The 16,611-nt window shown below is 41.7% G+C and overlaps 1 protein-coding gene across 3 annotated transcripts in view; it reads right to left on the minus strand.

Annotated features, from left to right (window-relative positions):
* Positions 1 to 16,611, minus strand: part of LOC6588676 (acetylcholine receptor subunit alpha-type acr-16) — a 76,516-nt gene that overhangs the window by 9,230 nt on the left and 50,675 nt on the right. For 2 of the 3 annotated variants that reach the window (XM_026989104.1, XM_026989102.1), the window contains 6 exons: positions 14,521 to 14,565; positions 11,097 to 11,206; positions 3,845 to 4,025; positions 2,344 to 2,419; positions 1,758 to 1,952; positions 742 to 828 (listed from right to left, as the gene is read on the minus strand). In XM_026989104.1, coding sequence (XP_026844905.1) covers positions 742 to 828; positions 1,758 to 1,952; positions 2,344 to 2,419; positions 3,845 to 4,025; positions 11,097 to 11,206; positions 14,521 to 14,565 — 694 coding nt within the window. The remainder of the gene's footprint in view (positions 1 to 741; positions 829 to 1,757; positions 1,953 to 2,343; positions 2,420 to 3,844; positions 4,026 to 11,096; positions 11,207 to 14,520; positions 14,566 to 16,611) is intronic. The other variant, XM_026989103.1, reaches the window with a different exon arrangement.

Below are 16,611 nucleotides of genomic sequence, written 5' to 3' on the forward strand. Positions count from 1 at the left end.
AGTAATATAAAGAAAGAAAAGTATAGAGAGATTGAGGATTCCTCTTGCCCGACTCGAGTACTTTACATGGCTTTGCGTGGCACATAGAGACAGTGATAGACGGAGCTGTACTTTGGTAGGTGTTCTGGGTTCTGGGGTGGTTCTGGGTATCAGTGGTATACGAGTATGTGTGGCTGGGTCTATCCAAGATCCGGTTGAAATTGTTTCGGTGATGGCACACGAGGTGAAAGTCCAGAGAGTACAGAGATATATATATATATATGTAGTAGATCTATTTGCAAACATACGAAGAGTGTTTAGGATAAGTTTATATCATTCCTCATTCGTGTGAGAGTGTGTTCTGGGTGGTTCGGAGGTGTTTCTGTGTTCCAGGGATACAGACAGAGAGTGGTATAGTGGTAGAGTGGTGTTGAAGGCTAAGTTAATTGGTATTTTGTATTTGTATATCTTTCTGCTTGGTATTTTCTTTGGTTAGTATTCGTGGTTGGTTTTGGTTTTGGTTTCGGTTTTCTTTAGTTCATTGCACTACTGTAGCAAAACTAATGATCAACTAAAAAACAGCATGAGGCACAGCACGACTTTCTGTTGTTTTTGTTTTGTTTTGTTTTGGTTTTGGCTCTTGTTAGTTATTTTGGTATGATACTGCTGGATACTGCTCAATCGGATCGCACTGGATCGGATCAGCCCGGTCTGCGGTACTGTACTTTAAGCTAAAGCAAATTAATTAGCGTGTGTGTGTACCTATAAGAGGAACAGCATCCGACGTTGTCGGCATGGACTCGGCAACAAGGTTTAGAAATACTGTTAATGATAGTAGTATAGTTACGCCTGCAACAAGAGATACAATAAAGAGATAAGAAACGCAATTTAAATCAAAGTCAAAGTCAAAGTCGAACGCAAAACTCATCGGAAAACTGAAAGATCAAGTCATCATTATTATTTATATCGAACAAATTAACAAAACTTTTACACATTTTACTCAGTAGTTTATTCATTTCATTTGGGTGGGTGTTATCAAGGAGTTTATATTGGAGGGGAGAGTCAGAAGTGTATTTAATTGGGGCATAGGACAGCAGGGACTTTAAGTTATCACATACAGAGTGTTTCCCATCAAACGGCAGTTCAATCCTTTCGATTAGTATCGTTTTTCATCTGTTGTTTTATGAGTTTTCTTTGTGCTATCGGAAAATGTGTTTCTGTATCTAATTTCGGTATGGCTTGGTAGTCGAATGGCTTGCCAGGAGGGAAACACTCTTCGATCTGTGGTTTTATTTTACTTTTAAGTTCACTTTAGTTTTACTCAACAAAAGACATGCATAGATCGACTATCGTTAAAAGCAGCGTTGAATATAAAGAGATTTTAAATGGGGTTTGTTCTTGGTTTTCGGGAGGATTTTTAAGTTTTTAAGTTGGTTTTGAAAGGGTTTTCGGGGGTTTAGGTCTTTAGGTATACATAAAGTTAAATCCAGCTAAGCCTCATTTCGCTACCTTCGCTGCTTGACCTCACCAAACTCGATAAATAGATTGATTGATTGATTGATTAACTGCTGGGCCTAACTATAACTAACTCAGACATCTACTGTGGCACTTGTCACCGCTGAAAGAGCTTATAAAATGCATTTATATGGGGGTATAAAGTAAATCAGATCATATCAGATACATAGTATGGTATAGTATAGTATATCAGATCAATTGTAGGGTATGTAAGGTATGTATCTGTGTCGGGTCATTACTGGGTATTAAATTGGCATACTCACCCAGCGTCAGCTTCTCGCCCGAGTCCGGCGGCAATGTGAAGCCCAAGAGGGCCATCGATGAGATTAGCACACAGGGCACAATTAAATTGAAAAAATAATATAATGTACGGCGACGTATTTGTATAGTAAAGGTGATATCGACATATGGTTCTGGGCAGCAGGCGTAGACTATCGTATTCTTCTTTCCCGGCATGGCTGAACGACAAAACGGATCTCATTAGTAATCATCGGGCAGGGGCGTCATCGATCATGACAGAGACACAAACACACACACACACGGATATGTACAACAGATATTTTTACAGATTAGAGTTGATATCGATTTAGGCTAAGTATGTACAATATAAGCATACATATAACTAGATCAAACAAATCAAGAGCTAGGCAAATCATAAATGACTATGAAGCATTATTTTTTCAGTTCGGTCTCGCAAGCAAGGTGGAAAATCATAATCAAATTTGTATATTTATTTTTTTGGTTTCTTCTTTTGGTGTGGGATTAATGCTGATTAGACATTTACAAATGACAACGATCAAACGAAATAACAGTTAGAGAAATAAGCATAATGAGGTTTCGTTTACTAACCAAGCAAGTACCACTCGCCATTTGTTATGAAATCGGAAAGATCCCCTCCATCTTCGGAATTCAAAACCAAATCCAACTGATTTTCAAACGATTTTTGTTTTGTTTGTTTGGATAGTAATTCATATTCATATTCATATTCATAGAGAATTCATAGGAAATTCATTTGCAATGGGCAAATACATTTTTTTTTTTTTTGGTCATTGAGATTTGAGTTTGAGTTTTTTGGTTTTTGTTTTTTTGTTTTATATATTGGAGAAAAAGAACATTTAAGATTTTAGTTTGTTGTTGAATTTTTTGTTTTTTAAAGATTTTACAAAAAGCCACATTGAAACAACATTTATGTACAGATATAGCATGTGTTCAAGGTGTACGAAAGAGAGAGAGAGAGAGAGAGATATAGAGAGAGCGAGCGAGCAAAAGAGAGAGCTTGAGTTTTTCTTTTATTTTCTTTGGAGATTGCTTTGTAATTTTTTTTTTTTTGGGTGCAAAATACGTGGGAAATAAAAGCGCTGTAAATTATATTTTTACTCAAAACTTCTTTCTTTTTTTTGTTTTTGTTTTTGGTTTTTAGGAATAAATTTCTTTTGTTTGAATTTCATTAAGAGTCTTTACTTCGTCCAAAAATATTCTTCTGTTGCTGTTTTGGGCGTGGTGTTATCTTTTTTTCATTTGCCTGCTACCATGCAAAATAGCGGAAACCTTAGAGCTTCTAGGGTCTTCCACACATGATTCCTCCTGTTGTGAGACAAACCTACGTGAGAGGCAAATTTCCGCTTCCAACACTGGACGGTGTTAGTGTTGGAAACAGCTGCCATATGGCCTTCTTTGGCCTGGGACTAAGCTCAGAGTACATTTTGGTGTGTGACCCTAAAATATCCAATCAACTCTGAGCGAATTGAACATTTTAGCCCACACACTGGACTTGAGTGAGGGCTCAGTCTGACAGTTCAGTGCTGTTAACAACACTGCGATCTTTTGGTTTTGTAATTCGCAAAAACGCAAAGAATTGTTCGAGATGAAGGATAATCAACTAAATATAAACTAGGATATAGATTCGGGTAGATCAAAATATAGTTGGAGAGAGAGATAGAAGTTTGAAAAAGCATATAAATAAAATTAGAAATCTCTGTCAGTGGACACTAACGTCGCATAACCCTTTGGATCCCTACAACATCCTATCCATATATATAACCTACAATAGCAACAGTCGACTCTTTCACGTTGGTTGGACTTCCCTTTCGCGTCTTTCGTGTGTTTCTCGTGTTTCGTGTGGTTTTCCTGGTGCGTGAGTCACGTGATTGGCAGAAGCGTGATTTTGTGCTCGAGTTGGAATGTGTTCTAGTGTTAGTGTGAGTGTGAGTGTGAGTGTTAGTGTTAGCGTTAGTGTGAGTGAGTAGCCTAGTGTAGCCAGCTGCGCTTACGGCACTGTTATTTGAACTGGTTGTTGAGTTTGAATTTGTTCTTTTCTTAGTGTGTTTTGTTTTGTCGATTGCCACTTTACCTGATTTCCATCGTAAGTCCAACTACCGAATTTCATTTCGCAATGTTGGTCATCAAATGGGAACCACGTGATGTCTATCTTGCATGTGCTCTTGAAGATACCAGGGGGCACGTACAGACAACTGCCGTTATGTTTGACCACAATGTTGGTGTGATACGTGCCATCGAATCCCTCATCCGCGCTAGATTATTGTACAATTTGTTTTAATGGATTATTGTCTCGATCGATTGTTATTGATTGTTATACGACTGTTATATTCTTTGCAATTCAATTCATAGGTTTTTCTTTTCTTTCTTTTTATTCATCAGTTTTTTTTGTTCTGTTTCTTTTGATTCAGGGTTTATCTCCGGTTATATGTTATTCAATATTGATCGTTTCTTTTCTCTGGTTATTTGTGAATTGCGCTTTGTTTTTGTTTTCATCGCTAGTTAAAATGTTTTTTGTTTGAAGTGCTCTCCGGGGAGGGAGAGAGCCAGAGGGGATCTAGGTAAATGTCTCTACTTTGGGAGCAGTTCTTATACGGGGTTTTTGTGTGTTGGTTAAGTGTTTGGTCTTAAGAGCTACAATACCATAGAAGTGTGTGTGTTCTAGCTCTACCAGGAGAGGTGGAGACTAGACTTATCTCAGGTTTATTAGGGGTTCAACTGGGGCTCAACTTAACATACTTAGGAGGCCACTCTCTCCAGTCATTGACCCAATCGGAATTCCCGTTGTCTCGCACTCACCGCAAGGCACACGACAAATGCCAAATACAAATATCTTTGTATCTATGTATCTTCTGTGTGTGTCTGTGGCACTACCAATATGTGCATATGCAAATGAACCTCAGCAGATACTCCAAAAATGTGAGCATCCATTTGTATGCGGGTCTCTTGGCATGAAATATATATATATATATATAAACCCATTTATTCGAATATATGTATAGTAGAGCTCTATATACATACATTATATATGGCTAAAAGTGCCCGCCCGAGTATCTCTTGACTTTGTGTCTCCCTCAAATGCTGCAATAAAATGCAATTACAGCTCTGATTCTGATTCCGACTCGGGGGGCACTGAGAATGTTGCGTAAACATTTTGTGGACAATTTTGTTTTGCATTTTTTGGTCAAGAGGGGGTCCCGATTGAATGGAGTGGAACTGATGTGTGTACGAGTATTAGGGGTATGTTTTCGGGGCGTTAGGGCGTGGACCGTAGGGTACCGAGGCTTCCGTGTAATTTCTGTGGCATTTAAGTGGAATTTGTGGGCTGATTAGCGGCAGGTCAAGCCCAACACAGTAACCCCAATCGAAATCAGCGAAATCGACAGCCAAATTGAGCGCAGATTCTGCCCAGGCGGGCTTAAGGTATTGCGGTTTATCCTGAAGGGAGGCGCGAATATTTCAGGTATTTGGGCTAATTGAAATCGCATTTGGATGATTGCGCTCCAGGCAACAACCTGACGAATGGGAATGGGTATTCGAGTCTCCATCCAGACCCTCGTCACACACACTTATCGCACATTCAAAGTCATTTTAATTTCTGAAAGCAGTTGGATGTGGATGCCGATGCCGATGCGGATGCGGATGCCTTTCTTTTACACCAGCTTTGGCCTTGGACAAGGAAATAAAATCATTGTCCGACATTATTAATATTGACGTTGGTCTCTGTCTGTTTCGGTTTCGGTTTCTGTCTCAGTTTTTGTTTGGGGCACGGAATCCTGACCAGAGCTTGGCCCCGGCTAAGCCGACACCGCTGTCAATTTCATTTCAGATTCGGCTTACTGGCGTGTTCTTCTGTGAAGGTTGTAACAGATACGGATACAAGATGGAGATAATGTTGCAATTACAGTGAAAGCTTTTCATTCCGCGCTGCTGCTGGCTCTGGCTCTGGCGCTGGCATTGGCGGTTTAAGGTCCGGTCCGGACCGGCATCTCAATTAAGCAACGTGAAAGGAGCCGGACGGAATCCATAGAATGAATGCCCGTACACGGGTGCGGATGAAATCAGCATAAGTAAATGACACACAAAAAAGAGCTACAAAAGAGCTGCCGGAGCCGATTGATTCGCGGAAAGAGGCACCGTAATGAGGCATGGCCATTCTCTCTTTCTCTCAAGCGAATGTATCTCCATCTCCATCTGTATCTGTGTATCTTTATGCCTCGTCGTCTCGCTATTGATCTAAATGATGGCCGCACATTAGCAGCGATGGCGACGCATACAAATTAGGCTCTGGACGGGGGCGGACCCAGAGGTGGGGCTGGCTCCGTGGCGAAGTCGAAAAGAAAGGAGAATTAATAAATTAAACGAAATAAGAGTCTGTCGGTGCGATGTTCTCCCAACCGAATGCCCACTCAATTGGAATATCTGCGAGCACCCCTTGAGAGATATCTCCACAATGGAGGCGAAAGAGTTTCCCGGAACACCATGTCCATGTCCATGTCCACCGTTTCCATTTGGCTTTGGTTTCTTGTCGAGGCACGACCCTGGGCTCTGTGCAAGTTCATTAGCAAATAAAGTTGACAGCCGAAAGGTTTCTCCAAGGGGAAACGAACGATGCCATGCCACGCCCTGGCAGGCTCTCCTTTCTGCTCTCCTGCTGCTCCTTGGCCATCTACTGATTTCCCCTGACTATGCGACTACATGGCTAATCAATATGATTTTCATTTGAAGCCATTCTCGCGTAGGCCTCGCTCGGCCAGTTCTTTGTTCCCTGCCTTCTGTCCGGCCATTCCATTCCACCCCTGCTGCTCTCCTGCGAATCTCCGACGAATCAACGCCGGATGCTGCGTGCCCTGGAAATTAAACCCGGACCGTACGTGTTTTGATTCATTGTTTCAGGTCGGTGGTCTGTAGTCGGTGGTCAGGGGTCAGGCTGTTTGCTTTTATTTTTGTTTGTCTGTGGGTGCCTTCCTCTCTCGTGTGACATGTAAATTCCATTTGCCGCAGGAGAACCTCAGCGAACATGCCCCATGCGTCAATCAACTGTAAAATGTTCTCCCCCATTAGGTTAAATAAGCTTCGCACTGCTACAAATATAAATTGCAATTAGCTCGCCAAATGCAGCTGCACCTCGCCGCACCGCACAGTACAAAACACACATGCCACATGCTCGTACCCGGGCAACCAGAGGTGGACACTCCACCAGGTGCATTTATATCCGAGCTCCGAAGGCTTTCTGCCGTTGCCGTAGTTTGTCTTCATTTGTGGGCGAATGTGACCAAAGTTTATGCACTTTTTTGTACACTCCCGCCCGGGGGACTGGTGGCATTTAAGTTGTTTTTAGTCGGCACCTGGAATCGGATGCGGATGCGAGTACGAGTACAGCGGCTGCCAGCGACAAATTTTGACATTTAAGTTATGGCTTAAAATGTTTAAGCCCCCATGGGCACGGGTGGACATGGATTTGGTTGAGTGGGTTTTTTTTATAGGTTTTTCTGCAGCAGCAAGGATTTGCTGCAATCGCATTCGGTGAATGGAAAGCTTTTTGTGCAAGGTTTTCGTAGAGCAACTGGTGGAGGCGGAAAGTTTTTCGCACTATGACAGATATAATTCCTTATGCGGAATGAGATATAAATTTAGAGGGAAACGGCACAGGAGGCAGGGGCTGAGGCGGAGGCGGTCGGGCAGACGGAGTAAAAGTAATCCCTTTGAAGTCATTTGTCTATGCACATACTCGGAGCACCGCAAAACTTTGTAGTACTTCATTAGTTGCCTTTGGGGCTGGTGTTGTGTCGTCTGTGTGTGAGAGTGTCCTTAGATCTATCCTGATGTGGTGGGCATGCAAATAACTAGAGCTTACGAGTATTCACTTAAACTAGCTTAAACACAGACCTAATGGCTATGGCTATGGCCATCGATGCAGACACGCACACTCAGACAATAAAAGATATCGCATATATAGATTGCATAGATATGTTTGTAGGTATAGGAGGTTACTTTAGACAGTTAAACACAATGAGAACAGACAGCAATAGCTAGAGATATATAGAGGCATAGATATACGGGTGGAATGGAGGTTGGTTATAGATAGATGATGATTATAACTGGACACCGAGCAACAACTGGGGAGCATGAGATTATTATTTATTTGTATTATTGAAACGCAGTGAAACAAATAGCTAGTATGAACGATAGATATAAGTATAGATATAGATATAGATATAGCATAGATATAGATATAGATTGTAGCACACACATAGACAACAATTGATTACTCTGATGATTGGCAAGCACACAAAAACACACACCAACACCCAATCATTCCTCTCTTTTTTGTGGCACACATTTTCAAAGCGAATCCAATGGAAAATGAGAAATGAAATTGCAATTATTCGGACCACAGAGAGACAGCGACACACAGGGAGAGTAAACATTTGTAATCGCCTCGTTTTTGCAGTCCTGGATGCTGTTAAAATGTTTTCCCTTTGGCTTAGGATGCGGGACAGGATGCATGATGATGCATGAGGCTCTCGGCCACGGGCCGTAATTACTACTGAAGCGTGTCTCTGTTGTTGTTATGTTTTACTGATGGACACCCCCGCAATCACACGCATACACACACTAGACACTCGCATACATCTAGATTAACTAGTTGGACACATAGACTAACATTTAGTGACGGCAATTAGGAAATCAAGCTGTGAATGTTTAGGCACTCGGACCACGGGGGCCCAATGAATGTTTATTTGCATTTAGATTGGATGATCTTTCAAAAAATATTTACAGACTATCTATTTTCTCGAATTCTTTTCAGAAGACTTTTCACAGACATTTCATAGAGTCTTTATTAGCAGCTGCACAGAATGAATTTCTCTTCTCTAATGGAATGTTTATTTTAGAGAGCTTTGCAGCGGCTTAGCACATCAAGAGATTATGAAGAAAACTTTCGAGTAAATTTCTTTATGAACTCTGAAAAATGTTCACAGCTTAAATGAGCAAAAGCCTTCTGTTCGGATATAGATAGTTTTCTATCTTCTGGAAAGTTCATCAAACTAGTATCTCAGGTTTAGGGCTCGGATGGCTTCGGTGCGTGATATTTGTTAGTTTTCAGTGGACGAATGGAGAGGTCTCTGCGGGTGACTTGGGTTTTGCATTTAACATTAACTTGATGGAGTATGCTTAGCTATCTTAGCTAAGATTTGATGTGTTTAGTCGAAGGTATTTAGGTATAACTTAATTATGTATGGAATGGGCGGTTCTCTGTTTAGGTATTTTCAGCATTTAGGATAAGTAATACGCTTTATTTTGGAGTGTGATACTCGTATGTTGTGTGGTGTATGGGATTATGGGTTAGTAGAGGTGGCTTTTGGTTTAGTCGGTGGCCAGACACTGGAAGACTCGATGAGTATGTTAGTTGGTGGAGGGATTTGGGTTTAGTAACTTTGCATTTGGTATATTATTTATATGAATTTTTATTTAGTCTTTTCTTTAGTACGAGGGATTTGATTTCTCATGCACAATACTTGAAAATCTATTTTGCCATCTATTTCAGTGATGTTGTTCTTGAGTTGAGGGTTTCTTGTTCTGTTTTTTGCAAGCTACGTATGAGTATTAACAAAAAACATTTTCTCATTCTTCGTTTCGCTTCTTTTTTTTTCTTTCGTTTTATTATTCATCTTTTTTCATCTGTTTTGTTTTGTTTTAGTTTTTGTTCTTGGCCAAATAAATTCAAGTACTGAACGTCTAACCAGAAATATTACACCAGCATATTGTTGAACAATCTCTCTGTTGGTTATTGTCTTTCGGAAATATTGTATGTATGGCCCTGAGATTGGGTCGGGACTCAGAAGTTTCGCAGAAGTTTGAGGCGGGAGGGAAGCGGACCACAGACAACAGACAACAGACCGTAGACCGTAGACCGTAGACCGCAGAGCTCGCGAGGAGTCCTCTCCTTTTGCAGGAGGATGGATGGGTGGATGGATGGTCGGCTGTGCTGTTTCGAACAAACTACATACTTGCGCAATATTCTGGTTAAACAATGTTTAAGTTGTTTGGAGTTTAGTCTGGGCGATTATTTAGCTTGTTTAGTTTGTCATTGGGTTTAGTTTAGTCTCTTGCGCTTTAGTTCGCTTTAGTTATGGCTTGATGGCTGGTTTAGGTTAATGCTGGATAACGCAGGCATTTCATGAGTTATACAATACGTTCGGTTAGCATTACGAATCCAATTACAATGTGAGGCCCACATCAACGGCAAGCTGACAATGTACAGTCCCACTAGACAACCACTGCGTGTAAACTACTCTTATTGAAGTAAACAAAATGTAAATTATTCTGGTTATATATTTCTTTTGTTTTGCTTTGTTTTCCTTTTTTCTTTTTCTTTTTGTTTTTTTTTTGTTTTGTTTTTTTTCGATTAAGTCACTCTTTTCGGAACGGAAACATTGAAAGCAAATCATAAGTGGGTAACATCGAAACACAAATATTAAATATTAAATATTATAATGTTAAAATGTTAAATTGTGGGTAAAGTCGATCGAATCGTCCGCAGAACAGAAACATTATCTTGTATGTTTAGGTTGCGGCTTTGTTTCGATTCTCTGCTCACAAATAGACACACAAACAATAGCGAGTGGATTATGATGCGTTTAAAACACAACAGCTACATATAGTGGGTAAGGATCTAGGAATGGGGGTATATAACGGGTATATTGACACATTGTCCAACTCAAACATAACGAATATAGTATATAGCGCCTGGGATTATCGTTTGCAATTCAAAAATCAACAGTCAACTCAAATCATATCGAAACGTACAAACAATAGGTATATATAATCATCTAACGATGGAGTTTGTTGACTGAAGTTCCATCTGTAAACCTCCTCAACAAACCCTTCAGAGCTCTGCAGATGGTTCCATCTGCCGACAGTTCCATCTGTTGCTCTCATAATCATCTAAAAATCTAGTCTAAAATCAACTAAAGTGCACTATCCGTCTACATAAGTTATATTTGTATAATATTATATATATTGGAACGCAAACGAAACGATAAGAGAATCACTTAAGGGTTTGTCCATCAGATTAGATCCAAATGGAATATGTTTCTTACCATTTCTCAAGAGTATAGTACGAGTATATGTATATGTATTTAAAGATATTCTGATCTATGTAGTGGTATAGTAGTTATGCCTAGTGTTATCCCTGTGGCTGGTTATAGCGCAAACACTTTATACTGATTCTCGGATTAGTTTGATTGATTCATTGGGGGCTTGGCAGCCTTTCTATTCGGTTAGTTGTGGAGTCGCTCCCAGAATGGACACAGACCACTTACCTATTGTACATGAGCACGTCGGGCTTCCACAGTTTGTTGGGCGTGATTCGCAGATCCTTGACCCCGCCATATTCCGTCTCGTTCCATCGCAGATTGTAGTCATTCCATTCCTGTGTCGACACGTTATAGTAATGTTAATAGCAGGGCTTATGTATCCATATAGATTTGTATATTAACTGGTTGTATATTTATGTATATCTATCAAATAAAAGGTCTATTAAATGAACTCAAAATGCGACGTGAAAGAAAATGTCATATATTTTGGGGGATTTTTTGGGGCTCGAGTATGGAAAAGTAAGTTCGGAAAGAAAGTAAAGTCTCCAAAATGAAATCTACTCAACTGCTGAGCACATGCACAGACATGCACGCAACACTACCACTACTTTACGTTACGTTGCGACAAAGAGGATGTTGGCCCTCTCTGTTAACTGATTGGCAAGCTGTTGCGCCACACACACAGTCGCACACACGCATACACGCACTCACACAGTTAGATAGATAGATACACACGCACACAGATAACAGATAACACATATACACACAGATACCCGCGTACGGTTGCATTATACAACGCACAACTTGACAACAATTTCAAGTTAAGTCAGCATCGCTCAGCCTCAGACCCCCTGTTGGACCACATATGCGACAAGTTTTATCAACGTTCCTCGTTTGCTCTTTTCTGATCCTGTTTGTCGGTCTGCCAGGGCTACTACACTGGCGGAAAAGTTCCCTATAGCATGCTCGTATCTTTCCCTGGTATCTGTCTCTCTCTCGGATTTCTCTCAGTGTTGTCAAACAGTGCTTTGTGTCATTCTGCGGTCGCCTGCAACGCGCTCCCACTGCCGCTCGCTGCTGGCTCCCGGCTCCTGGCTGCTGGCTCCTGGCTCCTTGCTCCTCGTTCCGATTCTGCCCGTTGCGTTTTGTGGCTGGCTTGCCTACAAGTGGTTCATGTTCATGTCATAAAAGCGGCAAAGTTTTCTCCTCTACTTAGTTTTGCTTCTGGCCCGTGCTCCTGCTCGCTTTTTATTGCTGTTGCTGTTGTGTTTATAATTTAACACATTTGTGGCATTTTTAGAGCAAGCAATTGTCCTCGCCGACCCCTAGGCTCCGCCACACCACACCACACCCAACCACCAATGCAGATACAAATACACATACACAAGCACATAGAGAATCCCTTTTTTAAATCACAAAAATTTAATTACATGCCATGGCCCCGTGCAGCATTAAATTATACGAGGCTGAGTCGTGTACGAGTATCTGCATCTGTGCCAGGGCCCTGCTTTAAAACCGTTTAAACCTGGCTGCTCTGCTGTTATTGTGTGCGGCTTTTATGACAGCTGTAAAAACGGATGCCTCAGATGCCCGGGCCCCCATTAGAGGTGTGGCAGCATCCCCATCCTCCGGCGCCCTGCGGACCGCCCTCAAAACATTTTGCAGCTTTTGTGGCGGCAGCGGAAGGACACAGATTTTGATGCGAGTGTGGCAATTATTTTGCGGAATAGTTACTGTTGCTCTAACGGTTATGGCTACGTAACTAAATTCTGGGCTAGGGATGTTAAAATCTTCCATAAAGCTTCATACAAGATGATTTTAGGAAAGAATAGGAGAATATCCTCCGCTTGTAAATACATTTATCGATTGATCACCCCCGACAGTGATCGAAAGTACGTTTCCCGACTATAACTGAAACAAAAATCTAACAAATGAACCGTAAAACTTCTCCTAAAACGTAATGGAATCTAGTCGGAACTCTGCAGACCCGTCTAAATCGATCGATTTTTAAACTACTTTTTGTGTATCATTCCGTACTTCAGTTGTGATTGTTTTGGCGTTCGTTTAGCGGTTTTAATTGCCAATCCATGGCATAATTGAGCCGTCGAGCAGAACAAAATTTGGCTGACGGACCCAACAGCCAACAGCCAACAGCCTGTCTGTGGTCGCGCGTGGCAAATTGACAAACATTCGAGCACTGTTTTAAAGAGGGAAAGAGGGAGAGAGAGAGAGCGACGCGGCAAGTGTACTGTCAGTCAATAAACGGGCCTGCCCGGCCCCATCGATCAATCATAAATATTGCCATCTGCAGCAGTTCGGGCGCAACATTTGGTGTGTTGTTGTGTGTTTTTTGTTCGATTGCAATTGCGAAATTACTAAAATTTACAGACCCGCCTGAGCGCCCCAATCCCTTATGCCGAATACATTACACAATGGATAAACGTGTTAAATAAATAATTTAATTAATTTCGCAAATTGACAGGGCTTGACGAGGCTAACATGGCCCGAGGCTGGCCGGAAATAAGTGTATAAGTATACTCGAACAAAAAAGTGGTGTACAAATTCCGCACTGCACTTCCGTTGCCCGTTCAGCGATGTCCGGGTCCGGGTCCGGGTCCATGCACACCATATATCACTGTTTTTCTCTCAGACGAAAAGATAAGGCACTCACACAGGGGCAAACATATGGACTTCCAATACATTAGGGGGGGGCATGCAGTACTACGAACGAAGCGAACGAAACGAAACGAAACGAACATCGATTGAGGCATACTACACGATGCGATCTCTGGGGCATGCACTCAGTGTGGTGTGTGTGTGTTTGTGTTTGGTGTGCTCGGCTTCTGTTTAGAGTTTTTTTGGTTCGGTTCGGTTCGGTTTACGTGTTTGGTTTTTAGTTGCTCTTAGTAGAAAGGAAACTGAAACTAACTCGAATCGAGTTCTAAATCAAAAATTCAAATGAATCTCCGCTGTGGGAAACACCATACATAGTTGCGATTGTAGATCTCTATGTAGAAAAGTTATAAATTCAAAGAGAATAAAAGGAAATAGCCGAAATCAAAGTTTATTTAGCTGCTGTGTGTCGTGTGAGAGGAGGAGTATGTTCTGTGATTAAGCGATTTTTAGTCAAATATTTAAGCTCGTATTTAGTTGCACTTTAGTTTAAATGATGATGTTTAAATAACCTAAGACACACACGAGCAAAGCCAACGCAAATCTCATCGAGAACAAGAAGGAGGAGAGAGACAGACTGAAGAGTATCGTACAATAGAACTTTTGGAATAGATACATAGATGGAAAGATGGAGTTTTGAAAACACTCGATCAACTCTTGGGGTTACTCAGGGTTCTGATCGTGTGTGTGCTTAAATTATGATCGGACCAGACACCTCCTGGACCAGGTCCGACTGCCAGACTAACTACTTAATGGAATATCAGCAGAGGAACCCGACCAGCAAGCATCCGGATCCGTTTGATTCATGAGAAGATAGGTATTTAAAGCATTTACACATTAGTTAAGATACTGTTTAAGCTATTTAGTGGGATTTAAATAGGGGTTTATGTAGGTTCGGTATCGGGTTTTGGGTTTCGGGTTTCGGGTTTCAAGTTTATGGCTATTTATGATTTGGCGAGTTTTAGTTGAGACTTACCAACGAAAGCCAAAGATTCGTTATGAGAAGTTGATTTTTCTCGTCCTACAAATTTTGGTTGTTTTGTTGTATACGCCAAAGAAAACAGAACGCAGGGAAATCAAGACGACAACCAAATGAACCAAATGGTAAACCAAAAGCAAAAACAGTACGGAAACCATACAAGTGTAATTCAAGTCAAAAGTTTAAAAAGAGCAGAGCATGATAAAAGAAAGTTTTTGTTTATACATTTGTTTTATGAGTTTTACAAGAGTTTTTTTTTTTTTTCTTTTTTGGTGGTTAATATATTTATAGCATCGTTTATGTATTTCAGATATTCAGTTTTAGTTTAAGGAAGTCGCCGCTGGACCTGCATCCGATTGGGGTATGGCTTTAATGTGCTATATCCCTTATCCTCCAGCCTGTCGCCAGGTGTGGCTGGTTTTAGTCCCCCTCTGACCCCTCTATCCGCTTGATAGTTCTCTGGGGGCTTACTGATCCAATTAACTCGTCTCGTCTCATCTTCCATCATCACTCAATTGGCAGCAGCCGAAACGGACAAATCCGAAATGGAATGCCATCAAAAACTTTGTTGGCCAGGAGCAGCCTTGAATTCAGAACCAAATCTCAATCTCAATCCGAATCACTCCATCACATCACAAACCAGCCTCTTATCCCTCCCCAATTTAAATCTGCTGGTTGCCCGGCCTTCCGAGGCTTTGTCCATGTGCCAATTTACTTTACATTCTTATCTCTCAATCTCTTTTCGGCCCTCTCTCTCTGTGTGTGTTCCCTCCTCTGCCACCCATCCCCCACTATATTCCTGTGCAATAAAAACTTTGAACTAGGTATCAAAACCCATTTATCTTTATACAAAATTTTAATTAAAGATATTTCATGCTGGCACATTGTCAGTCACTCAACCACCGAAGCGCCGCAGGCCCCAATCCCAATCCCAATACTCGTACCACTCCCAGTTTCAGTTTCAGTTCCAGCCAGTCATCTGCATGATAGGAATTTAACACGACAGAGAATAGTTCAAGGTGGTTTCAGCAAATTCCGTTTGAAATGCAGATGAAGGACAGCAGATCTGCATGTGAAAGCTTCCCTTCCGCCCCCTCTCTCTCCCTATCGGAGGCGACTGTCATTAATAACTTGCCAACAAAAATGGTTACAAGCCCACAAAAATCCCCAAACAAAAAATTCAGAGCGAGATCAGAGAAGGGGAAGCCCTCGACTCGGGTTGGCAGCAGCTGCAGTAACGACTTGAGCCATTAAAAAGATTCAGGAGCCGGGCTCCGTAATGATATGCAGGGCCGAGGACGGGGAGTCCCTACTCCATGGGCGGCAGCACAGTGACCCAGAAAGCTTCGGGGTTTTCGGTTAAGCCAATATGCAGGGACTTCCTCTCCACGTCAAATGCCATAACACAACATCTGAGTGTTTAAATGGAACGTCTCTGTGTCTCTGTCGCCCTGTCTGCGGCTGTGGCTCTGTCTGTGTGGGTGTGTGCGATATTTGCTGTTGACACCTTATAAAAATGGCGGTTTTGTGCAAATTTCATGTTTATGACATGACGTCTGCCAGGGGGTTTCCCCTTAATTTCCCTCAATTCGGAATGAGCCGGATGCGACGCCTCGTTCTCGCTGCCATACGAATCCCCTGACATTGACGCATACTAATGACATTTTGGGGCCGCTTGGGGAACTTTAAAGCATCATTTGCAGCAGACTCCACATCTGCATTAAGCGCTCGCTTAATCGCGGCAAAGTTTGCTTCATGCTGCGCACACGTCTGCCCAGATACAGATACATTTACAAGATACACAAAGGAGCAATAGCTCGAGCACTAACAGGAGTCTCCTCCTGTCATTGGCTGTGCATAAGCTTATAGATTTATTTTGCATTAACGTGCCAAATTGTTTTTAAATGAGTTTCTAATGAGCCAACAATTGCCGTTGTCGTCTGGCAGTAACAACAATCCAGATTTGAGCCACTTCCATCCAGATTCCATCTTCCATACTGTCGTCATCGCACTCCTGTGATGAATGAATGTTTTTGGCAATCTTCGTAGCTGTTGTTTGCCTTACAAATGGGTTATGCACATGAGAGC

The sequence above is a fragment of the Drosophila persimilis genome, unplaced genomic scaffold (assembly GCF_003286085.1).
Source record: "Drosophila persimilis strain 14011-0111.01,24,50 unplaced genomic scaffold, DperRS2 tig00000191-arrow-pilon, whole genome shotgun sequence".
NCBI lineage: Eukaryota > Metazoa > Arthropoda > Insecta > Diptera > Drosophilidae > Drosophila > Drosophila persimilis.